This window comes from Stegodyphus dumicola, chromosome 2, assembly GCF_044657685.1.
Source record: "Stegodyphus dumicola isolate Sdum_Otavi_A_Nest chromosome 2, ASM4465768v1".
NCBI classification, from domain to species: domain Eukaryota; kingdom Metazoa; phylum Arthropoda; class Arachnida; order Araneae; family Eresidae; genus Stegodyphus; species Stegodyphus dumicola.
Genome location: NC_140769.1, coordinates 144,398,034 through 144,425,699, shown reverse-complemented (window position 1 = coordinate 144,425,699; position 27,666 = coordinate 144,398,034). Strand labels below are relative to the sequence as shown.

The 27,666-nt window shown below is 30.5% G+C and overlaps 1 protein-coding gene across 4 annotated transcripts in view; it reads left to right on the top strand.

Moving 5' to 3' along the window:
* The window catches only part of Cont (Contactin), a 157,637-nt gene extending 141,568 nt beyond the window's left edge, over positions 1-16,069 (top strand). For all 4 annotated transcript variants that reach the window (XM_085811179.1, XM_085811180.1, XM_085811182.1 and 1 more), the window contains 2 exons: positions 1,547-1,656; positions 8,302-16,069. In XM_085811179.1, the coding sequence (XP_085667305.1) occupies positions 1,547-1,656; positions 8,302-8,307 (116 nt within the window). In that variant the 3' untranslated portion in view covers positions 8,308-16,069. The remainder of the gene's footprint in view (positions 1-1,546; positions 1,657-8,301) is intronic.
* The last annotated feature ends 11,597 nt before the right edge of the window (positions 16,070-27,666 follow it).

Genomic DNA, 27,666 nt, shown 5'->3' with positions numbered 1-27,666 from the left:
GCCTTTCCACAGATTTACATTTTTGATATTGTTGGGATAGAAAGCAAGCCAGCGAAATTACATCTTAGCAGCAGAGTAGAGGGAAAAAGCTGAAGTGCGTAGTTATGCAAGATGGAGGCACGCGAAAAGAAAAGTTTTGGTTTACAAGGACAGTTTCAGTTCCCAATGATTACGTCATCAGAGCTGCGCCGATCATAGAGTGATCTAGAAATGACGCAATGCAAAGAAGTTATTACGATTTTAGAATAGAGAGAAAGAATTAATGTTTTATAGTTTAATCTATAATTTTGATTCATATATTTTTATCTTACATATATATTATATTTCTTGTACATATGGTGATTTTAAATTATGCCTCACATCTGAAAATCATAATTGCCTTGTGTGGTGATGCCATCCATGATTGAAAAGGGAAGTTAAAATAAATGGTAAACCTATTTTCATCCATTTATAATTGAATTTAATGGTTTGAGAAGCTAGCCAAGTTGGGTGTTCCCCATATAGGAACACTGAGCAACAAAGGTGACCATAAAATATAATGTAAACTAATACACTCATTTACAGAAAGGCACCAGAGTCAGTTTTTATAGATGAAGCTATCAGGAATTTGAATGTTTGTGCATGGTGTTTGTATGTAACATGCAATGTGCCTGTGGTATTTTTTTATGTATTACATGCATGGCCAGACACCTAAAATATTTATTATAAAAAAGAAATATATATATAATTTTAACGAGTCCAGTTGATCTATTCTCATGCTTAGTTAGTAATTAATAATAATAAAGAGTTACATTTATTGCTTGGTTTGTTAATAGCAGAGAAATTAAATATCTTATGATTCGCCGAATCATAACAGACTTACGCGTGGAAGATGAAAGTATTTCATTTTGGGCAATGGCAACACAATACTGATAAATTCTGAGTTTTCTGATTAAAGTTTAACATAAATTATCATATACTTTACCAAGTGGCAACATTGCTTTTAAAATGTTGAGTTTGTTAATTAAAATGTCATTAAATTCACACAAAATGCGAAGTCAGAATTTTAAAAAATCAGAAATTCAAAATTTGGGCTTCAAAGTGCACGTGTTTGAGTGGAGGACATGTTAAAAATTCGCTGTTTTTAAGTGCCACCAATTTTCCACAGTGAAAGGAACATATACACATATAGAGTCTTCTTATTATATAATAATAGAAATAAAGTAAGGAAATTTAAGTGGTATATGTAATATTCTAAATATTTTGATTAAAAAAGAAGATTTGATAAGATTTTTTTCACATATTTGGCTTATAATTAAAATGTGTTTGGGAACAGAATGACACTCATGGAACCTTGGGCAAATTTTATTTTCCCTGTGCTAGGAGCTTAAATTGAAATATAAAATTTTCTATGCTAACTTACTGTATGTAAATGAAGAAATATTAGCATGCATTTTATAATATTATGTGTATTACATAATTTGTTTTAGATTTAATCTGTGTTAATTTCTTAAAATTTGTGTTATTATGTGTGGTATTATGTATTAAATCATAATTATATTTTTAGGAGAAGCATCGGCAGCACACTATACTATGTCTACTGGAAGCTGCTGTGCATACCATATACATGTTATTTTGGTTATAATCTTGGTTATGGTCTTCAATAGAGACTTTCTAGTAAGTGTTTGATTAGCCTTCCTGTCTGCTGATACTAATAATAAGGTTCACTATAAAATTCCAGGTATGATGCTAGTGTAAGGAAAGTTTAAGACTATTCAAAATAATTCATCTTCAGAAAACAAAATTTTTTTCTGTTCTGTCATGTTCAAAACTGATTTTATTATAATTTATTGGAATACTGTTCAATTAGGCATCATGGTTTTCTTGATGTGCTCAATATTCATGAAACTTTCTCTTCCAATGCAAATTTCAGTTTCGGAAACAGAAAAAATTTGGCTGATGCCAAGTCCACTAAGCAGAATGTGTAACTAAGCCCAGATTCTGCTTCAGGATTTTAGGCACCTAGGGGATCCTTACACATTTGGTGTTTCCTATATAAACTCAAGAAGCTAAAAATTCTAAGTAAATACAGTGTTATTTAGTTACTGCTTATAAAAAGAGCTTAAAATGCATTCTTCGAAAATTAGTGCCCTGGGTGGCTATGTCACCTGTGTTTGCAGTGAGATCTGTTTGAGCCTGGGATCTCCACATTTGACTAGGCATTGCATTACAGTCAGTGCCAAGTTTGCTGGTAAATTGCCATTGAGAAGGAACCAGGTGCTGCATTTTCACAAGTGATGTATTCTCACACTTCAATAATATGAAAATTACCATCATCAGGTGATTGAGAATTTCCAGATGGAAAGCATGATTAACCCTTTGCACTCGAGGCCTTTTTCGCTTGTGCGAACCGACAACTCGAGACAATTTTACCTAAGTCGACAAGCACTTTACAAGTACTTTTATTCATTTATATGTCAAAAACAACAAAGTTTGATAAATATTACATTCTGTAATTAGTTTTGGTATGATATTTTGTAAAACAATATCCAAGATGCATCCTAGGTTTGTCAGGACACGTATCACAGTAATATGAAATTTACCGCCTACCTCCAGGCGCGTTACAGTCAGAACAAACCTTGCAGTCTCTTTTTGGACCTTTGAGTATTATGTGCAACTTCCTGTTTATAATTCTCATTTTCTGTCATCATTCACACCTCTTACTGCATCACTGTCCTCTCCACTGGATTCGTTCGTTTCGCGGCGTAATCCATCGAAAATCGATGTAAGTTCATCATCCAAAGCGCCAAAATCGAATTCATCCGAACTCAAGCTGATCTGATCTTCCTCCATATCTTTAGGGCTCAAACACTTTTTGGTTACTATATTTAGTCCACAAAAATACTTTCGAGAAAAATATCTTATTGCACATTGTAAATAAGGAGATCGAGCTACAAAAGGCCATAGCGTCATAGCAGTTTCACTCGATTTAAGACTTTGAATCACTCGGGTGCCGCAGCACTCGGATGATCTGCCACTCAGATGATTTGCTTGAGTCAAATCAGCTCCGCTTGAGTATAAAGGGTTAAATTTCTCCACAATTTCTTTAAATTACCTAGTCCTTTAATGCTTTTCCACCAGTTCCTCGAGTCATCCTCGGTGTCTGTAATTTTGTTGCTGATTGTCGTAACTTGAGGCAAAAATTGTCTTCATCCCTGCTACCTTTTCTTTGCTATCAAAAATTAAGTATACATTTCAAACACAAGATTGTGTGGTAAGATATTGTCTCAGTGAGCAGTATTGATCATTTTATTGCTGATATGCCTTATTTTAGGCTAAATTTGGCATTCTTTCTCTGTTTCGTATGATGGAATCCATGATTTAAGAGCCAAGCTATACCAATCTTGATTACTGACTTTCAGAATTGGACAGAATTACACTTAACCAAATCTTTATATTGTTAGTTTGGTACATTTAATATTTACCATGTTGGCAACACCAAGTTTTTCTTCTCTGCATGCGAGCTATGGATGCCGTTGTAATGTTGTGCACATGTTGTTAAGTTTCAATAAAAAATGGGAAAAGATACGTTTCTTATTTTTCGACTTGCTTCTTCATATGATATCGGTTTATTTAACATGGTAGCAGTTCTCGTGGTTTGTGAATATTAATGAAGAATTTAGTAGTTATAATTTGTTTTAAAAGTTACTGGTACTAGCGTAAAAATGGCATGTACAAGAAGCAGTGATATTGGCATACCGCTATTTGATGGTTTGGACTATTTTAAATGGAAAGTGCGTATGATGAAATTAAAAAATTTTAAAGATGTGGTTCAGCGAAAAGTCAGTGAAAACAATGACGTGAAAAAATGGGAAGAAAAGGATATCCAATCTACAAATTACATTTACGGCGCCATAACAAACAAGCAATTGGAATATAGTATTCACGAGTGTGAGACTGCATTTGATATAATTACGAAATTTGATGCAATATATTTAAAAACTTCAACATCTCTACAAATTGTTTGATGAAATAACTTAGAATGTGGGAAACTGAAAAATTATCTCGATGTAAATATATTTTCGATGATTTTTAGAAGTATGTGAACGAGCTGAAACATGCCGGCGCACCGTGACGGAACAAGAAAAATTGAACTATATGCTAAGAGCATTACCTTCAAATTACAGTCACATTGGTGACTTAATAGATGTATTACCAGAGAAGGACAGAACAGTGCAACCTAAAGAGCAAAATCAAATCAAAATTACTTGAAGAGAAAAGTGATTATGAAGATTGTGCACTAGCAGAAAAATCAAATGCATTCTAAATTGAAACAAGCAAATCGGGTCCACAAGGGAATGTCTGTTATAATTGTGGAAAACCTGGTCACATTAAAAAGAATTGTTGGCATGTCCATCAAAGGAACTATCGTGGTAATGGCTCCACTAATTATCATGGTTGAAGTTCTTCAAACAATCGAGGACGTAGTCGTGTTTTTAGTGGACATTGTGAACGTGGAGCATACTCTAACCATAGAATAAACAGTCATCAAGGTAATAGTTTTCACACCACTGTTATCGAAAGTAACATGACAAGTTCCAGTGCAAATACTGTGACGAATAAAAATGAAATCACTTGGTTACTGGATAGCGGATGCACAGACCACATTATAAACAGTGATGAATATTTCAAAGAGCAAGTCACTTTGAAGGATCCTATTCAAGTGAAAGTCGGTGACGAAAGGATTTTGAAAGCTACAAAGGTTGGCAATATAATAGTTTCTTTTCCTGTATATAACTCTGAATCTATCGTAACATTGAAGAATGTATTTTATGTAAAAGAAATGAAAGCAAATTTATTAAGTTATTCGAAGATTACTGATAATCATAAAATAGTTTCAAAAGAAAAGTTTTCTAAAATATATGATGTCAATGGTTCATTAGTAGCAATAGCAAAGAAAGAAGAAAGATTACATAAAGTAAAGAGTTATGTTAAAAATAGTAAAATATTTGCAAATTTGACCAACAGTAAGTTAACGTTAAAAGAAAAATTGCACCATTCATTTGGACATGTAAATTTTAAATATCTGGATATTATGTGCAAAGATCAGCTATTAGAAGGAATCCCTAACGAAATAGAAACCGAATATATGAAGTGTGCCATATGTATTGAAAATAAAATGCACAATTTACCATTCAAGAATAATAGAAGAAAAGCAGAAAATATTCTGGAGATTATACATACAGATGTAAATGAACCTCACAGAACAAGTGGATGTAATGGTGAGAAATACTTTGTGAGTTTTATTGATGATTATAGCAAGTTGGCAAAAATTTACTGTATCAAATCTAAGGCTCAAGTCTCTGATTGCTTAATTGAATATGTAAATGAAATTCAAAATTTAACAGGGAAGACTATCAAAGAACTAAGATGTGATAGTGGTAGTGAATATATGAATAGCAAGATATACAAATTTGCAAGAGAAAAAGATTTCAAGATAAATTCATGCCCACCATATGTACATGAATTGAATGGTACTGCTGAGCATTACAACAGAACTATAATGGATATGGCAAGATGTGTTTTAGCCGAAGCAAAAGTTGACAGACGTTACTAGACTAAAGTAATTAAAGCTGCTGCTTATTTGAAAAACAAGACATTAACAAATACTGTTGTAAAGAAGACACCATATGAAATATTATTCAATAGGAAACCATCTGCTAATGAATTGAAATTATACGAAAGTAGAGTGTATGTAAGAATACCAGAAGAAAAGAGAAAGTGGGATAAAAAGGCTGAATTTGGAATTTTACTTGGATATACAGAAATTGGATGTAGAGTTTTGATGAATAACAGAATAATAGTTGCCAGGCATGTTGACATTATTGAAGAAGACATAATGTGTGTAGGTTGTGATGATGAAGATAAGAATGATGATACAAATAAGAAGAATGAACCTCAAGAAGTGTCATGTGAATCGAGTAATGATAACTCCAAGGACAGTGTGATAAATGAAGATGAAACAAAAAGGGGAATGAGACCAAGAAGGCAAATCAAACCACCAGTTCGATTTCATGAAGAATTCGGGTACTACTGTGTTAGTGCAAATTTTTGTGATGCTACAGTTCCAGGCAACTTTGAGTAGGCGACAACATGCAGTGAGGCTGGACATTGGAAAGAGGCAATGGACAGTGAAATGAACAGTCTTGTTAAAAATAACACTTGGACACTAGTGACTAAACCAGAGGATAAAGCAATTCTAGATGTGAAGTGGGTATTCAAAAGAAAACCAGGTAATGTTTTTAAAGCTAGGTTAGTGGTTCGAGGTTTCCAGCAAAAAGATAATATTGAGGATACTTATTTCCCTGTCATTAAGATGCAAACCTTAAAATTGTTACTTTCATATTCTTGTCAGTATAATTTAAATATTCATCAAATGGATGTTGAGACTGCCTTTTTAAATGGTTATGTTGTGTCTGAGGTTTATGTTAAACAACCACAAGGCTATAATGATAATTCGAATAGAGTGTATAAATTAAAGAAAGCACTATATAGGTTAAAAGAAAACCCTCGTGCTTGGTATGAGTGTTTTAACGAGTATATTGAGAGTCTAGGATTTCGTAGAAGTAAATATGATTTTCTAGAAGTAAATATGATTCTTTATGTAAAATCTGAAAATGATGTATTTGTATATATTCTTTTATTTGTTGATGATTTGTTGATATGTTGCAAAGATACTCAGGTAATTAATTATATTAAGGAACAACTATATAATAAATTTAAAATGAAGGATTTAAATAAAGTAAAAAGCTACATTGGAATTGATAATGAATATGATAATGAGAAAAGTAATATCTTAGCACTGAGTCAGGAAAATTATATTGAATCTTTAGCTAAACTGTATGGTATTGAAAATTCAAAGCTTTATGATACACCAATGGAGATTAATCTTAAACTAAGCCAATCTAATTTAAATCAAAATGTCAAATATAGAAATCTAATAGGAGTACTCTTGTATATTAGTCATGGTACTAGACCAGACATATCTTTCAGCGTAAATTATTTAAGTAGATTTCAAAATTGTTATGATGAGACACATTTCAAATATGCTTTGAGAGTTTTAAAGTATTTGTACTTAACAAAACATCTAAAATTAACCTATAGTAAAAATCTTAAAACTGATATTATGAATTGTTATGTTGATGCTGATTGGGCAGGTGATATTGTTGACAGAAAGTCAACTACTGGGTTTGTTATTGAATTATTTGGTAATCCAATTTACTGGAAATCCAAAAAGCAAAATTGTGTGACAAAATCTTCCACTTTTGCCGAATATATTGCTCTATCTGAGGCTGTGACAGAAATTAATTTCTTAAAAAGTGTTGTGACTGATGTTTTTGCTGATATAACTCACCCCATTAAAATTTATGAAGATAATTCAGGAGCTTTGGCCATTGCTAATTATGGGAACTTCACTAAAAGTTCAAAACACATAGAAGTTCAATATCATTATGTTCACGAAAATATTCAAAATGGAGTAATTGAAATTGTAAAGATTGATTCAGAATCAAATATTGCAGATATCTTTACTAAGTCTTTAGGAAAGATTAAATTTATGAAATATAGAGAACTTTTGAAATTGAAATAAATTTTGTATACTGTTTATTTAAGTGATGTTTATTTAAATATTTTTGCTTGAAATGAAATAGAATTTTGTAATGTCCTTATGTAAACTAAATTGTGTTTAACTTTGATTTTAACATTTAAGTTAATGAAAGAAACCTTTTTTTAAAATATTTGCGCTAAGTGTTGAATGTTATTGTTTATATCTATGCTTAATTGTAAGTGGTAAAGATGAAAAGGTTGCTTATATCTATGTTTGTTTGTAATTAGCAATATAAATGTAAGGAAGCGTGTTAGTTTGGTACATTTATATTTACCATGTTGGCAAGACCAAGTTTTTCTTCTCTGCGTGCGAGCTATGGATGCCGTTGTAATGTTGTGCGCGTGTTGTTAAGTTTCAATAAAAATTGTGAAAAGATACGTTTCTTATTTTTCGACTTGCTTCTTCATATGATATCGGTTTATTTAACATATATCTTGCAGAAAAAATGTAAGTTGTTGTTCTTAAGAATTTAATGTATGTAATTTTTTTTTTTTTTTTTTTTTTTTTTTTTTTCATTATTAGCAGAATAATAGCAACGGTCCTAGAAATGTCAAGCCTTGTATGTTTGAAAATGTTGTAATGTATAACAAAATGTAACAGTCAGTGTCTTTTTCAACTACTTTTTTTTGCATAAATTTCATGTTTTCTTTCCATAGGTCTAATGCATTTGATCTTCATATTCTTACCATATGGAATCTCATTAGTCTAATAACATCTGGTGCCTTGTTATGAATCTCATTATCCAGGATTGCATAAAGTGCATTAAGTAATGCAATCAAACAATATTCTTGCTCTTTGGAGGAGCATAATAGTTATCTACAGATTCGTAAACTGGAAGCTGAATTAATTGCATGTGAAAAAAAATCCGAAAAACCTTGTTCCGGTGATATTTGAATATTCAAACATTTTTTTAGAATTGTATTATTATTATTATTATTACAATTTCTGGAAGAAAAATTGCATTAATTGTTAAAATAATTTTTTTACCAAATTTTATATACTTTGATTTGTTTCTTTAAATAGAGTACCAGAAGGGTTAGTAGCTAAAATGACACCTTGTTATTTTTTAAATTTAACTCCTCATCAGTTGAATTTTATAATGAACTCAGTTGAAGGGGATTCTTTTTAAACAAAAGTTTAAAAAGAAGAATAAGAAAGAAAAAAATAAATGTTAAAAATACAATGAAAGAAACAAAGGGCTATTTTTTGTTCTTTCTTCAAACAAAATTATTTAAATTATTTTCATTTTTTTATTACATTATCTTGAAAAATAGCTTGAGCATCAAAATTCAGCTGTTCTTCAAGATGCAGTGTACAACAGTTTTTTTTTTTTTTTTTTTTTTTTTTTTTTAATAAGAATTAAATACTTTTTTGAAGAAATTCTGCAGCATAGAGTAAACATACACAAAAGTGATAGTATTTATGCATTTACATTTTTATATTTTTGTATGTTTATGTTTTAATCATGTGAAAATTATTCTGTACAGTGGTGTTGGTTTGATTTTTAATATATATGATATATTTGTGATAGGAATATTTTAAAATTTCAAAGAAACTATAAGTCTTTTAACTTCCAAATTTAGTGTTTAACAGATTATTTGCAACTTTGACCGCTATAAAACAGAAGTTTCATGTATTCTGTTTTTTATGGAATTAGAATCCATGATCACATAAAGTGTTTTTCTTTTCCTTTAATTAACCCTTTCAAGACTTCTTTGTATGTGTGTGTGTGTGCGTGCAGACTCTAATTTAATATATTGCTTCATATTTTTAAAGCCTTTTTAAGATGTTTTTAATTTTTCAGATTTTTTCGAACTTTTTTATTGATTTTTTTTTTAGTGGGACATATCATCCCATACCAATACATAGTAATTTATCAAGTGCAATCAAAGTGGATCTGTGAAGTTGAAGTTTCAAAGATTATAACTTGTCTTAATTACAGGAGGCAGAATAATTTTGGGTACCTTTTTTTTTTTCTTAATTATCATTTTTATTTATTTATTTACTTTTGTTAATTTTGGCAGCTAAATGTAAAAATCAATACAGTAAAAGCTTGACGGCTATCTGGACAGCTTAAGAAATGCTGAATTCTGAATAAATAAAAATTTCAAATATTGTTATGGAAATGCAGATATTTTTGATAAAATCAGTTCATTTTCGGAATTTTGCTCAGCCATTTCATTAACGTTCTTTAATATCGTAATTGTATTTATCTTTACAATAGACGTGTACAGTCTACTTTTCAATACTTTGTTGATTGAGTTTCCAGCACTATCATTTCCTCTTATTTTTTCATACCAACTTTTGTTTGCTGTGCAGGAAGGTAGACTGCATTGTTACAAGTCATAGTCCTTTTTTAACATTGAAATTAACTCTTCATAAAATATTCTGGATTATTTTCCCTAAAATATAATAACTTTACTTATAGATCATTATCAGCAGTCTTCATTACCTATGTTCAGATCATTTCCAGAAGTGGTCAATACAAGCTTTCACTGCATTTATTTTTTAAAAAATATGCACATGTATTTTATTTATATCATTCAGATAATCATTATTACTTTCTTGTTTACACAATATGAAACTCAGAGCCAGAATCTCTCCTACCCAGGCTTTAGCCATATGGAGGAGGGATTTGTTTTGATGTATTTGGTTGTTAATTAGTGATATATATATATGTGTGTGTGTCTGTGTGTGTGTGTGTGTGTGTGATAATTTAATTCAACAATGAAGTGCATTTCTATATCATAAACCACTGTAAGAATAGTAACTAATTAGTAGCTGTGATGAGTAGAAAATGCTACTTGTTGAGGCATGGGCATCTTAGCTACTATCTTGAATCTTGCTGGACGTTTTCAATGAAAAAGGGGCTTTCGATATATTAATTGAAGTTAGAATTTTTTTGGAAACATAGTTGTGCAGTTAATTATTTATTCATAGGTGAGGTTTGAGTTTGTCATAGATGAATTTATTATTTCTTTATTTGGGGGGAATCAGGCATACGTATGAGGATCCAGGACTGAATGTCTATTGTGCTATAAATGCTGCATGAAGTTCCCATATTACTTTGATGATGTTGTACAGCTTTCACCATGGATATATCACCTGACCTTTATCCTGTTATTTGGGGCAAAATTCAAGTTGGTGGCCATGATGTTATACTTTCCAACAGATAGTGCTTTCTATCCATAACCCAACTTTAACATTTAGTTTCAATTCTTGCAAAAAATTATGAAGTGGAACAATATCTCCTGTTGAGAAATACTTTTTTATTTATAGAGTAATTACCATTGCATATATTTGATTCTTTAAAGAGAATGTAGTAGTGTTTATGTGTTGGTATTTCCATTTCAGAGCATTAAAAAAAATTCTTTTTTTCAACTTTTACATAACTCATTTCATTTACTACTTAAAAGGATAAATTTTAAAAATAATATAATTATATAAAATATATAAAAAAACAATACTTTTGAAAACAAAATATAAACATGCCTAGTATTTTCATGCATTAACCTGCAGAAAAATTATCATTAAAGACATAAAGTAAGAAATTTGGAACTAATATTTCACAAAGACCAAAAATTGAAATTCATAATTAATAAATTTCAAATAATCTTATTAATGCAACAAAGAATTTTAAAAATGTTAAAACCAAAACTTTTCAAACAAGCAAAACCCATTTAAAAAAATTAATGAAATTTAAATAAAATTGAACAAAAACAGAAAAGGAATTCAATCAACTTTAGTGCTACTTCGTCAGGGGGGTAGGAACATTGAAATCACTCTTCTACAAAAATCCTTGCCTTTCTGTATCCAGAATCAGCCGATGAACCATTTCAATCTATTTTAATTATAATAGTTCACCTGAAAATTCTGGCCCTTCCCCAAAGCAAGGGAAAAGTAAATTCTAATTAGAATAACCTTAAATAAAGAGAATTCGATTTTATAAAAAGAAATGGAATCGAAAGTGAAAAAACAAAATACTTCAGTGAAAAATTTTAAATCAAAATGTTTACCTTTAAACAGATAATCCAATGAATTAAGATATGAGTGAATTTATGAAACAGAGTTAAAAAACCTAATTAGAACACACAAAAAGTAATTAAGAACTTCGAGCACTCTTATTAGACACCAGTCTAAACTATGAGATGCAAAACAGTAGGGACATACAGGTTTGCCTTCATTGGCGAAACTAAAAAACCTTGGTAATCGCTCAAAAGGTTAAAATCTTGTAGGAAATATGTAATTTTGAAATCAAAAAGAGTTAAATATTTCAATGAAAATTTATTTTTATTTTTTAGAATGATATTTAAGTAAATTCTGAAAACCAAAAGGAAAATAAGAATATTATTTAGTGTAAAACTTTAATTAAATCAATTAATCCTTAAAAAATAGACTCAAAAAGTTGCCCAAAAAGTGATCAAATAGCATTTAGTAATTGTGTTGTAGATATGAGAAAAAATCTATTAACCCTTTCGTGGGCCGTGGGAAGGTTACTTCCCAGCTACATGTTCCTGGGAAATACACCTGTGGGAAGCGCAAAACCCACTATAATATATTGGCTTTGCTATTATAACGTTGGGAACTCTAATTCCCACTTCAGTATTGTGCTGCCATCTGTGTTCAATCGATTGAAAACAGAATTACCACATTTGTTTTGAAAGTTTGAACGCGTTGTGCGAGATCTGTTCCACTGAGACGCCTGTTTTGATTTGACATTTGCATTGCTATACGATTCTGCTACAAATGTAAGTAAAGCACTGTTTTTATTATAATAACATTTTCTTATTTTGTATATTTCTGCAGTAACTATCTAATATTGAATAATAAATAATGGGTGAAAAGTGAAAATGCTGTTGCATCATGTATAAGAGCCACGTGCAATAAATAGGTATGTTGGAAAAATTAGAATATTTTTGAAAATACATTTGAAAATATCATTCAATTCTACTGAGAAGAAAAGGATTATTTGGGCATGATTTTTACCGAGGAAATTTTACAGAATATTGTTGATGAAACAAACTCATATGCAAAGTAGCCTAAGAAAAGGAAGAGATTGAGTCATACCACAAAAGACATTATCCTGAACTGGAAAGAAATCACATCGGAAAAATTGAAAGCATGGGTAGGTATGCATATACTCATGGATATACATCAATTGCCTGAACTGAAAAACTACTAGAGCGCAGACCCTGTTCTCAATGTTCAATCAGTAGCAAGAATAATAATCACAAAGAGGTTCAAAAATATAACTGAGACTTTACATGTAAACGATAACAGCACAAATCCTTGTGGGCAATTTGGGCATGATAAACTCAATAAAGTCAGGCATCCTCTCACAGCTCAATGATTCCATACCTAAAGTCTACGAACCTTTGTCAACACTATGAATAGATGAATGTATGATAGATTTCAAAGGGAGAACTTCATTGAAGCAGTATATGCCAATGAAGCCTATAAAAAGAGGTTACAAGGTGTGGTGTTTAGCAGACTCTAAGACTGGATATATTCAAAAATTTGAAATTTATTGTGGAAAAGAAACTTCTGATAATAAGGATAAAATATTGAGCTTAGGAGAAACAGTAATAACTAAACTAATGGAAGATGTGAAACAGACAGGTCATCTTATAGCCTATCATAACTATTTGACATCTTTTAGGCTTGCAAAAAGTCTACTTATAAGAGGTCTGTTTTCTGTGGGGACTGTGAGGCTGGAAAGGAAGGATCTTCCACCAATACTGAAGGCTAATAACAAACTACAAAGAGGGGAATCAATGTTCCTAACTAAGAAAGGTGTTGCTGCAATAAAGTGGATGGTCAAAAAGGCTGTTACATTGTTGACTACTGCACATAATTCAGCGATTATTACATCTGTAAATCGTACAAAAAAGGATGGTACTAAAACAGAAGTACCTTGCCCTAAAGCTGTTGCTGTATGTAACGATATCATGGGAGGGGTTGATTGCTTTGATCAAAGAAAAGAAAGGTACCAAATAGGAAGAAGATCTATAGAATGGTGGCATCGTATTTTTTATTTTCTTATTGATCTTCGGATCGTAAATAGTTTTATACTGTGGCAAGAAAACAAGAGAAACAGAAGTTTAGACCAGCTAACACTCCGTAAAGAAAAGATGGCCTGCTATATGTGTGCAGTATCTAAAGTACCCTTGTGCATTGCAACATGTTTTTCATCTTTTCAAGACAAATATTCGGCTTTAAATTGAATTTTCTCTATGACCATAAAAGGTCCCGTGGGAAGTATACTTCCCACCCCTAGAATTTAAATGTAAACAAAAAATTTGGCAAAATAAAATATATTTCCTTAAATGCTATTGTTTAATTGATAATAAAACATAAAAAAACAGGAGAAATTCAAAAGAGAAATAAATGGCCCGCAAAAGGATTAAGTTGAATACTAGTTTTTTAAATTTTTAATTTAAAATTATAGAAGAAAGCTGAAAAAGGAAGTAAAAGAACTGTGTTAGAAAAGTAAAATGTTTTTACATCATGACATATTTATTGTTAAGACGTGTTTGATTACTTACAATTTTTTTAACCTAGAAGTCAAAAAAATTGGTCAAATAATTGCTTTCCAGAGATCAGACTTTTGAATGTGTTATGCAAATAGAGATGTACATATGAAACTTATGCTAGTTTTTCCAAGTGTGAATACACACACAATATATATATATATATATATATATATATATCACCACTAAATAGATATTAAGGGACTTAAGCTTATAGGGTAAAAAAATTAGTACAATTCTAACAGTACAATTAGTACAATTCTATTTGACTAGCAATTTGTTAATAAATAAACAAAGAACTCAATAATATAGTTTTCTGATCTTCATTCAGAAATGAAGGAACTCCAATTTCATTCACTTTTGCTATTCATGTTTTTAAGTTAATTAAGATAAAAGAAGTATCTAAATTTTACAAGTAACAAGCATTTTAAGAAACTAATTTCTGTGTCATTATGTAGATTGAAATTCTAGTAATTGAGAGTGGACTCAGAATAAATTGTTGCCGGTGAGTTAATTTCTGAAGTCATTTGCATCGTTCAGTAACTGTCATTCTGGTTTACTAGAATAATAAAATGGAAAGAATAGAAGTTCAAACTATGCAGTGTTTGATTATGTGAAATACTTCCGTCCAGACATCCGATACACATAAATTATATACATCAAGTCATTAAAAATTTCCAACTATTCCATTCATACTCTCATCTTCTTTCATATGTATAAGGTGAAAAATTTACACCATTGATATTTCTGCTCTCCGTCCGTATGTTATATACAGTCAAAAGTCGTTAATCCGGACTCGTCGGGACTTCGGCGATTCCGGATTATCGATTTTTCCGGATTATAGATCATCAGTTTAAATCTCGTAAGATGGCATGCAGAAATTCTAAAATTAAAAATATGAAACCGTAATTTATGAAATAAAGAACAATTATTTATCAACATATACAAAAAAAAAGCTTAATATTTATTTTACTTTATTAAACATTTCTTTCAATGTAAGTTGTTTAAGTTGCTTCGTTTTATGTGATAATACTTTCTCTTTAATTCTATAAACAGACATAATTTCTTGTTCAGTTACAAAGTTTCGCTGTTCAAGTCCCGTAATTGCTGTGCCGAGAATACCGACTAACTTGTCAATCGAAAATTTTTCGTTTTCACTAACCTCTCTATCACCTTCTTCATGTCTTTATCCATTTTTTGCAGCAATTCCACTTTTTGTTTGATGGACATCGAAACATACTTTCGTTTTGTAGATCCTTTGGGAGCTCCAGCATCGGAAATTCTATTTGACATAATCGAAAGTTCAAGTTTACTTTTATAGTATTGCTCTTACAGTCTACAAAAAATAATAAGCCGGAAATAATTCGAAGATTAAGGAACAACGCAATCATCAACATTAACTGAAATAGATAATTTTAGCTTATACCGTCCGTTATACATAAAACGTGCACGCAAAAACGTATTCTGCGCTTGCGCACACACATATGCGCAGTCGTAAAGGTCTTACGCGCAAGCGTAAACGCCTATGCACATGTGTCAACGCGGAGCATGCGAAGAAAGTTTTTAGCTTTGAGGTCCGGATTATAGATCATTCCGGATTATGGGTGTCCGAATTAACGACTTTTGACTGTATCTGTAAAATGTTAAAAGTTTTTGTAAAGTGAATTTTTTGTTAAATATCCTTTTTTAGTGTTTTTGAATACTTTTTATGTAAAAATATATAGTGTGAATTGTAGTATTTTCTACATCCTTGTTTTTCTTGTATCATAATCATTCTTTTTTCTGTATATTGGTATATCTATTTTTGTTATACAGCTCAAATTTTGAATTTTATACTTTTCTCAGCAGAAGAATTTACTTTATTGCTAAATAAAGTTATTTTGAGAAAACATAATAGTTGATTTTATTGGTTCTAATGTCTTGAACATGTATATTTTGCATTCATTCTAAGTTTTATTCAATTATTTTTATAAAATTAAAGATTTTTTTGTTTAACTTTTGATACGCACCATTTTCTGCAAAATAAATTGAGGAGAAACATGCAAACTTTAAATGTAAGTAAATTCAGCCTTAACATTAGACATAGTTATTTTGAATGGAATATGATGGAGTTCTTTGTTCTTCAGAGAGTTAAAATATTTTGCTGCAGCTAAATGGCACAAACAGATAAAAAATATAATTTAAGAAAAAAAATTGTGAAATTCAGTCCAAATATATGAAAGCAGAAACTTTCTGTTACAGCTTAAAACCCATGATCTGATGAAAAAAAAAAATTTTTTTTTGAACAAAAGACGATCTAATTTTGCATGCATAATTTTTTTTAAATGTTAAAATTTATTCTTGCATATGTATGAATAAATTTTTGATTAATGGATTAATTGTATGAATAAATTAATTGTAAACCAAATAGGAATTATGGTTCTGGATTCAGCAAATCAATTTTGCTGGATTGCAGATAGGCTTGAATTTGTACAGTATTTTTGTTTTAAAATAAAAATAATACCTGTGTTACTATCTGATAAAACGAAATGCTTAAATAAATTAAAATATTTTTTTAATTTTAAAAATTTTATTTTTAACATCTAATTAGAAAACTATCAAAGCATTGTGAATCCTGTCATGACGACCTCTAAACGGGACCAATATTTCTAGGAACATGTGTATGCATTACACCAATAAATACAGAGTGTTTAAAAAAGAATAATCTGATGTTAAAAAATTGTAACTATTTCAGTTTTTAATCCGTTTTGATTGAATAATGTGTAGGGAAGATAATGGTGGATAATGTGCAGGAAAGAGGGAAATCTCTCAAATTTCATGCAATTTGCAACAGGTAGTGCTAACATTCTTCTTTTGACCACTACAATCATCTATCAGTTGAAAATATGGAGTGCATCCAACAGAATTTAGCACATAGTTCACAGAAATCTTTAATTTGGTATGTAAAAAAACTTTTATGATTAGTCATAAAATTAATCTTAAGTGTCTATGTTCAGCATTTTTCATTCATACTATATGTATTTCAAATCAGGTGATTCTTTTTAAAACACCCTGTATAATATTCTTCTCTGAAATAATAATTGTCTAGCCTGCCCACAGAGATTATAAAATGTGTAATTTCCTTGTTGAGGTAAAATATTTCTCATTATATTTCCAAACTGATATCTGTGCAGTTGTTAAAGTATAATGTTCAGATGGCACCAAGGCAGCTTGATTCTGATTTTGAGGCAACTCAGTTCTTATGGAAAAAAAAAAAAAAAAACCTAGGGAGTTAATAAAAATCCTACTCTTGTTGTAACACTGTTTAATGCAGTGAAAGCCTGACTATATATCATTCAATTAACTGAAATATTTAAGAACTTTTAAAAAAATTGTCCTGCAAAAAATTTAGTAAATGAGAGATTTTTAATGCCATTATAGAGCTTGTAATATTATTAACACATATATGTTGTCTCCAAATGATGTGATTTAGTCTCAATAATAGATAAGCATTACATCACAACATAATCATAAGAAATTCATTTCATTAATGTAAATCTGATTTATTTTCAATATGCCAGTTTAATTTTTTTAAAGAAGAATATAAGTACATTTTAGGGGACATTTTGAAAAAAAAAGAAAAGATTTAATATTTGGGATTGCATGAAGTGGGGTATTTTCAAAGGTACAGTATTCAGACATCAAGAAAAGCCACAATATGCAACTTGTAAAACAATAATGATGCGATGTAATGTGAAGAATAAGCACCTTAAGTTTTTCATTTGCTATATCTGTAATTTACATCTCTTTATTATCTAACTAACGGAGGAACAACCTGTTCATTTAAACTCCTATTGGATTGATTCCTGACATTTACACCAAATTTTAAGTTCAGTGGATTTTCATAATAATCAAAATAAGTCCACTTCAGTGACTGAAATGCATTCCCCTACCCTAAAATCTTATATAATTTTAATTGTAGGCTTTTGATATTCAAGCTAGTATAATTTATAAACAAAACTTTTCCTACTTATTTGGCTTTTCTAATGTGAATTCCATTTTTAATCTGCTCATTATCTGGAATTCCATATTTCCAGAGCTTTTACTGTTCTAAAATACAAATGCAATTGGTAAAATGTGTACTGTATGTAAATGAAGCACTGCACGATACAATATATAAACGTTTTTATGCTATCCAGATCAATTTTTCAGCATGCTCTAATGGATTTCACCCCCTTTGCAACATCAGCCAATATAATCCTTTCACAATGGGCAACTCAGTTGCTGAACTGCTCTCTTGGAATGGTGTGCTAACAGGATGCACTGTCTTGTTGGGAAAAGGAATTTTTGCTGTTAAGTCTAACTTCAAAAAAAATTTCACATAAATTAAATTTGAGGTCCAATTATTTCAGTTTTTGGCACATTATGAAAGAAATACTTGATCGTTGTCAGAATTAATTTAAAAACGTTATCACTATATTTTCTTGCCATTTGAAGTATAAAAAAATATTTTGCTAATGCAGTTCTGTTTATTTACTCAACCTACGACTGCTGCTTTAATTCCAAAACAAAATATCAAAAATAAAAAAACAGTACAGTGAAATTAAGGTTAACATTCTCCAGTCTTGATGAATTCCACCGTAACTGACATACGCAATAAAAATTGCTGATTAGACCTTCTTCATATGTGATAATATAAAATATATGTATATGTGATTATAATATATCCTTTCTTCCATTCTAGGAATAAATTTAAATGGCGATTCATATATGACAAACCCAGCTCTGACAAACAGTCTGCAACCAATGCATAAGTGACACACCCGTCTTGAAAAAGTAAATAGCATATTCAGTTTTGACTATGATAGACAACACCATAATCAACATATGGTATACATTACCGAAGACCTAGATATGCACACCATCTTTATACTTTTCAACAATCTTTTTCACCTCCATGGTGATACTAACAATTTTCTTCATTCCTTGACTCTTCTCATTAACTTTCCTTAAATTCATGGTTAGGAAATTTACAAAACATGTATGGGGAAAAAAACACTTCATAGTTATAATGTGGCTTGCTTACTGCAGAGTAGCAACAGGCAAACTGATGCTGAAGGGTAGTTGTAGCATTGTCTCAAAAGAAGCAACAAATGTAGTGCATGCAGTCATGACTCATTGAATTTGAGTCACATTCCAAACAAATGTCACATAGCAAACAAATATTTTTGCATCCAAACAGAATGTATTTTAAAGCTGATGCATGCTGACATACCAGTGCATTTTAAATCTTAAGTCGTAAACTGTAGATTAAACAAAAAATATAAACATTCAATTTAGGAACACGTACCCATTTGCCGTGATTTGAACCTGGTTTGAACTACCAGTATTTGGTAGTCTTATCATTGAGCCACTGGTGAGCAAATAAGTTTTTGATGACAGTTTATTTCCTAAAACTGAGGATTACTAACTTTTCTTTGTAATTCAAATTTCTAATTTAAAAAAGAAAAGCTTTCTTTAAACAACAGTTACTTTTTCAAAATAATGTTTATTATTGGTATTTATCCGGATTGGGGGACATTTGAGAGTGGAGTATATTACCAATAATGGCAAAAATCAGTTTTTTTGCAATCTATAATATTAATTATATAGGGATTATCTCTTTACACTAGAGCTCAGCTCACAAATTCAAAACTTTTATATAATGCTGGCATTCTAGGAAGGAGAATAATGTAACAGCATACATAATATTCCTTTGGATCATAAATGCACTTTTTATCTAGTGGTTTAGAAATCTAATAGTTTGTAGCTTGTGAAATCAGTATATCAGATTGTAACCAAAATTTTTCTCAATAGATGGCATCATTAGAATTCTTTGCTCACTGAGAGCACTATTCTTTGCACATAGCAGATGTTTGCTAATTCAACTACATAGCTGATCACCATGGGCAGCTAAAAAATTTTAAATAATATCCACAGTTTTATACCTCGATGTTAATCTTAATTTGCTAAACATTTTTTTAAAATTTCTTTGACGAGTTATTTAATTTACATTAAAAATTCCTAATTTTACGAACATCTGTTATGTTATTTTTCCGTTGGCTTTTTCATTAACGCATTGTGGATTATTTTGGCCATTATTTTTACGCTTCAAATTTTTTGCCACATCGTGAGATTTTGGCAATATCGGAATCCGGTACCGATAATGAACAATATCTTTTTCAGAAATTATGAAGTGCAAGATCATTAGGGGTTAAAGAAAGATCTGGCTAAAGAGAGTCCCCAAGGGACAAGAGTATTGACATCCTTAAATAAGCACTCGAAAAGAAACAATTATCTCCTGTTGTGAGGCATGCATCAGTAGTGTAAAGGGAAAGTGAGTTAACAATTGGCACACGTTGTATGCAAGGTTGCTACAGAAATGAGCTGACGAGGAGAGTGATAACCGATCTTTAGTAAAAGTAAGGTATTACATAACTTGGGTTTTCACTAATGCCTTGATCGGTTTTCGTGAGAAAGAGAGTTCATTGACCTTCAGACACAAGCTTAATTAGCGTGAGTGTTTAAAGTACAACTACTAATTTTTAGCTAAATTGCAAAAATGGATAGGTTAAATTTAGAATAAAATAGTCAAGTTAACTTTAATGTGAATTTAAATACGAAAACTTAAAAATTTAAGTTGAAGAGGCAGTTTTTTTCTTCCCAAATACGCATGATATCTGTCTGTCGTAAATTTGTAACGCAAGCTTATTCATGAATGCCCACTGCAGTGCATAACTGCAATTCAAACTTAGCTTGTTCACAGTCATCAATGAGTTAAAATGTGTATTCTTCATTCCATCCGTAAAGGCAAACATCTTTACACTATTTTTCTTCTATTTTTACCCCAAATGTTCCATGGTATTCTAAACAGAGAATTACATCAAACTCTATGAGAATGAGGCTACAACAAACAAATCTTTAGACACCATATTGGTGTACATGACCACTGAACCAAAATACATGAATGGGTTTCTGAAATTCCATTCAAATTCTTTGTTTGACCTGCTAGACAGAGCTCTATTCATGGATGATACTATTTATAATGCCATTATGAGAAGGATTATCAGCAGCACTATCCATAAACAGCATTTTTATTTTATTAAGCATTTTTACATCCAACATTATAACCCGATGTGACATTATGTCATGATTCTTTCCAGATTTTTTTTTTTTTTTTTTTTTCTTATTCTACATAAAGCTTTTGATGATTCATTTGTTTTAAATATCAAAATTTCTTTTCTTTTTCAGTTAAAATTTTATTTCTGAATTTTTCTGTCATGCTGCAACATAACATTACAGTTGGCTGCTCTTTTGATGCTGTTCCCTTCAGTTTTCTTTTTAACTGTATAACAGAGCTACATAGAAATAAAATATAATACTATATATAAAAATTAAGTTCTTCCATTTCTTCTTCAGTAGAAGAAACCTGTCTTCCAGCTGGTTTTTCCCCATTCTGGAAGAAATTTCCCAACTCCTGTTCTGGTATTTCTAGTTTTGGAAATTATGGCGTCTGTAAAATTAAGGTATGATCAGTTGTTAAAAAATATTTTTCAACTTCACCTAACTTACATCATATGCTTCAGATTTCTTCCTTGTGTAAAACAGTATGCCTCATTAATGTACACTGTGGAAAAAAAAAAAGGACAGTTCTCTATCTCCCATTCGACTGAGCCGATTGACAAAATTCAAATTGTGTTTTTCACGTCTTGAAAGTGCGACTTAGGATATATATTAGATTTATATATAGTATTGTTCTATTATAGGTCTTTTGACACAAAATCGTACTTTTTTCTGAAATGACATGCTAATATTTTTCCATATTCCGATTCTATGACTCAAATTATGCCTAAATATTCAATTTTGTAAAATTTGGTGTGAAATTTATGGTGAAATTCAAAAATTTATCTTGCCGCTTTTTTCACTTAACAATCTTCTTAATTTACATTAATCTTTTCCTTTTTCTTCATTGTAGACGCACAAAAAAAGGTCATCCTTCTTACTTTCAAATAACTTTAACAAAGTGCGTAAACCCCATTTGGCATTATTATCGCTTAAAACAAATATGCCAAATTTCAAAACGTACCAATATGTAAATTCACATATATCTTGAAAAATTTTGAATAAAAACTAATTTTTGCTGGTGTGCCTAGAAATACAGCTACTTTAAGACAATGTTAAAAATTTTATAGTTTATACTAATTCAAAATTTTTTTCAAAAATTGAAAAAAAAAATTATTTAAAAATATATTATAAATGGGCAAATTTTATTTGAAATGAACCTAAATTTCGAAATGTGAAAGGAAGAATCAAATACGTTTAATAAAAAAGGAGATATTAACAATTAAATACCAAATTCAATGAACACTGAGGAGCTAACATTTTGAGAGGTAATTTTTTAAAAACTACTCGTGTGATGTTTCCAAACTTGGCAGTCTGGCATAATTTGAGTCACAGAATAGAAATTTGGAAAAAAATTGGCATGTTATTTCACAAAAAGTATGATTTTGTGTCAAAATACCTATACTAGAACAATGCTATATATAAATCTAATACATATCCTAAGTCATGCTTTCGAGACATGAAAAATGCAAGTTGAATTTTGTCAATTGGCCCAATAGAACGAGAGATATAAAACTGTCCCCCCTTTTTTTTTTTGCACAGTGTACTTCTATGTGTAAAAGACGTTCTACATATATCACACACATGTGGCTTTTCACCTTTATGAAAGACAATGCATTTTTTTTGTGCAAACTATTCATTACAATTATTAAAAACATGAGGTTTCTCTGCTGCATGTGAAAAATAATGTTTGGTCACAGAATTCAAAGCAAGTGTCTTGTTACATATATAACATGCATGAGATTTCTCACCCGTATGAGTATGTATATGTCTAAGTTACTTCTCCATAAAAAGTTTTTTTTTTTTTTACATATATCACAAACAAGAGTCTTACCTCTAAACCTGAATTTATTCAAGAGTTTTTCCTGCAAACAATTAGTAAGGTTTATTACTGAAATCTTGCTTATGAAGTGCATAAATATGCATATGTGATTAATTAACTTTAATATACGAATGATTTAATACACGTGGGCACATGTAAGTTTTTTCTGCTGTGTGCAACAACATGCCTCTTTAATGTACTTGTTTGCACAAAAGGCTTATAACATATTTCACACTTATGAGGTTTTTCTCCAGTGTGAGAGTGAACATGGCTATTTAAGTTACTACTTGTTCTAAACATTTTGTTGCATTCATTACACACACACGTGGTTTCTCTTTTGTATACAACAAAGAAGGGCACAGCTTTAGTATTAGTCCTTTTTGGCAAGAAATTCGTTTGGCGACATTTTAGAGCGATAAATGAAAAATTATGATAACATTGGTAACCCTAAATACTGAGCTTAAAACATGCCGCCATTTCTGTCCACGCATATTTAACGAATTTGGTAGGTATCAGAGCTTTGATGGCAGGAGGGATAAATTGCATGTTTTTCTTAAAGTTACTTTTGTGTTAGGAAAGCACAACATTTAAAATATTTTTTAAAAACCCAAAATTTTATAGTTAAAACTTGGGCTTTTAATATTACATCACATGAGTCTTGACATTTTTTCATATGTCAACTCTGCATATTATTATAAACTCCACACACACACCTCCCAAGGAAAAAAAAAACACACATTTTCAGTAGCATGAGGTAAACTCTTGATGTTTCCTTTGCTAAAGAGATCAAAATTACCATGATCTAAAAATACTTATTTGCCTCATATTAGAACTATAGGGATGTGTAATTGCATGAATTCATAGGTTCAAATCAGGACCAAAATCAGGTTTCATTATTGCTTTTATAACATTTTTATAATTTCTTTGACTATAAAAAATATAATGTTGCTTAGATTATGGAATATATTGCTTATAATTTAGAGTTCTCAAATTTTGTAAATCTTACAACCTAACAGCTGTATATGAGTAACCTTCACTGAGTATTATTACGTTTATTAATACAGTCAAAAGTCGTTAATCCGGACTCGTCGGGACTTCAGTGATTCCGGATTATAGATCATCAGTTTAAATCTCGTAAGATGGCATGCAGAAATTCTAAAATTAAAAATATGAAACCGTAATTTATGAAATAAAGAACAATTATGATCTAAAGCGTATCAAAATTTACAAAAAAAAAAAAAAAAAAAAAAAGCTTAATATTTATTTGTTTACTTTATTAAACATTTCTTTCAATGTAAGTTGTTTAAGTTGCTTCGTTTTATGTGATAATACTTTCTCTTTAATTCTATAAACAGACATAATTTCTTGTTCAGTTACAAAGTTCCGCTGTTCAAGTCCCGTAATTGCTGTGCCGAGAATACCGACTAACTTTTCAATCGAAAATTTTTCGTTTTCACTAACCTCTCTGTCACCTTCTTCATGTCTTTATACATTTTTTGCAGCAATTCCACTTTTTGTTTGATGGATATCGAAACATACTTTCGTTTTGTAAATCCTTTGGGAGCTCCAGCATCGGAAATTCTATTTGACATAATCGAAAGTTCAAGTTTACTTTTATAAAATTGCTCTTACAGTCTGCAAAAAATAATAAGCCGGATCCAATTCGAAGTTTAAGGAACAACGCAATCATCAACATTAACTGAAATAGACAATTACATAATTTTAGCTTATACCGTCCGTTATACATAAAACGCGCACGCGAAAACGTATTCTGAGCTTGCGCACACGCTTGAGCGCAGTCGTAAAGGTCTTACGCGCACGCGTAAACGCCTATGCGCATGTGTCGACGCGGCGCATGCGCAGAAAGTTTTTAGCTTTGAGGTCCAGATTATAGATCATTCCGGATTATGGGTGTCCAAATTAACGACTTTTGACTGTAGTATGTTGACATAACAGTCGACTTTTTATTTTAAATTTTATGCAAATTTTCTACATTACTTGAACATTTTATCTAACTGAAATCTGAATTTTTTGTAATAAAAACTCTATAATAAAAGTAAGAGTACAATATATATATAAAATTTTGACTACATGACAAGCACTTAGATACTGATTTCAATGTCTTTAAATGTTATTATTATAAAGTTTAGACATATTCGTATTAAGTTAAGATATACTGTTATTCTATTATAAAGTTTAGATGTACAGAACAGAAGGCACACTTTGTGCTTACGACTCAGTCAACCACTTGTGGCAAGATAACTTATGATAACAATTAAGTTCAAATGTAAAATTTAAATTCAAATAAATTTGTAGCCAAAGGCTACACAAATCAATTTAATGCAACGTTGGTTAAAAATTTAACAGTCATGGAATTCAACTATCAGCAATTATAATGCAAGACTGAAGACTACAGATCTTATCTTATCTAGCAACCTAGTAATATGGCCTCGAAAGGCAAAACATGGTTTGTTTTACAAACTAAAAACTTCATTTAGATTCTGGTGAGAAAATGGATGGAGGAAATTGACAGTAAAGATCCCAAGCATAAAATAACTCTGGTTACAAAATAAAGGAGCGCTACAATATATTTTGTTCCCTGATTAATTTTTCACTACATGAAATAGTGTAATGCATTTTTGTTTGCATCACATACAAATTATTTATTTTATTTAAATGCTTTCCAAAACTGAACAGGTTTTTTTCAAACACATTGAAAATATTTTTCGACCTATAGATGCAACACTTCTTCACTTCAGAAGTAAGATTTAGAATTAAGAAATAAGAAAATAAGAGAGAATTATGAATAGAAAATAAATACAGGTGCTGGCTAGCAGAAGAAGGATTCTTCATAAAGTACTTTTTAAGAGAAACTAGCTCAGATTCACATTACATGTACGGAAAACTACAAAAACTCCCATATAGCCAGCCTGAACTACCACTGTTCAGTGGCTATCACTCCACCACTAGTGGATTCCAATGACTGTTCGAATTTTTCACAGAAATCGTCATTTACGATGATTGTCGTATTATTACCATTGGTACAAAATTTACTCCTTATGATAATTTAATTTTAGCTTTTAAATTATTATCATAAATTACTTGTAATAAATTGAGGGATTAAAAAATACACACTTCTTAATATTTTTACCATTTACAAAATTTAATCATAAAAAATATTTCTAACACTGGTACAAAACTTGCCCATTATAATTGAATTTGATTTCCTTCACTTTGAAATATTTTTTTTTTTTTATTTTCTTTTAATAACAGAATCTAAGAAACTAAAGTAACATGTACTAGTTTAAAATGCATTTATTAACCTTTTGTAAATTTCATTATTCATAAACATAAAAATTAACCTTTTGTAAATTTAAAATATTAGCTAAGTACTAATATAATAAAATATAAATATTAACTACTTAAAATATTAATGTTTAATACATTAATATTATATTTTGTAATTTAAAATATTAACCTTTTGTAAATTTCATTACTCATAACATAATAATTGCTATAAATTCATTTACAGTAGTGTTTCAAGAATTTATCATAGCAGTTCCAGAAATGTTGAAAATTAGAGAAAGACTGTTTATTCTGATTAAGAGCTTATTTTTTAGGATTGTTATTTAGTCTAGATCGGGTTTTGTTGACAATCCGCCATTTTTTTTCGATCTTCAAAGCCGGGTCTACCTTGGCGACCGAAGTTTGTCGCCAAATCAAAAAATTGCCAAAAGGACAAATACTAAAGCTGTTTCCAAAGAAGATCAATAGATAAATCTTAGAGCAAATGTTCTGCTGCACGCATGACACATGCGAGATATTTTTTCCACAAATGACTTACTGTATGTATTTTGAACAAGTAATATTAAAAAAACTGTTGCCATAAAATGCAACTATTAACCCGCGAGCACGCGCACTGGGTCCAATGGACCCACGTGATTAAACAAACCTTTCTCAAAGCATGCCTATTTTATGCAAGTTGTTGAGGTTCTGTGTAGTCCTGTCTTAGGTCAACCTCTTTATGTTCCCGAAATTTTTTCCCAGGAACTTTGATTTGAAATCTTGATTTTGATTGAATCGGGTCATTTAAACCCACCGTACCTATCCGTGTTACTATTATATAGTTGATTCATGATAGTATATAAAGCGGCAAACATGGCACATAATTTATCTTACAATGAAGAAATGTTGCAAAAGTTATTAGATTTATTAAATGGCGAAGAATGTATTGAAGAAAATGAGGATGGACGTAATCATGAATTTTTAGTTCGCATGATACTGATCGACAGTGATATTGATTCTGAAAACGAGAGTGACATAAACTGTTTTATTGGAAAATAATACTCGTGGGTGGGGAGGGAAACAATGCACTGTTTCCATAGCGAAAAAGCACAGAAAAACGAAAACGCATTTAGCCGAAATGTGAAAAGTATTTGTATTTCGAAAGGTGTGCGGAAAAAATGTCCCCCGGAAAAAAGGGAAACGGAAAGAATGTCCCCGGAAAATAAGGAACGTAAAAAATGTCA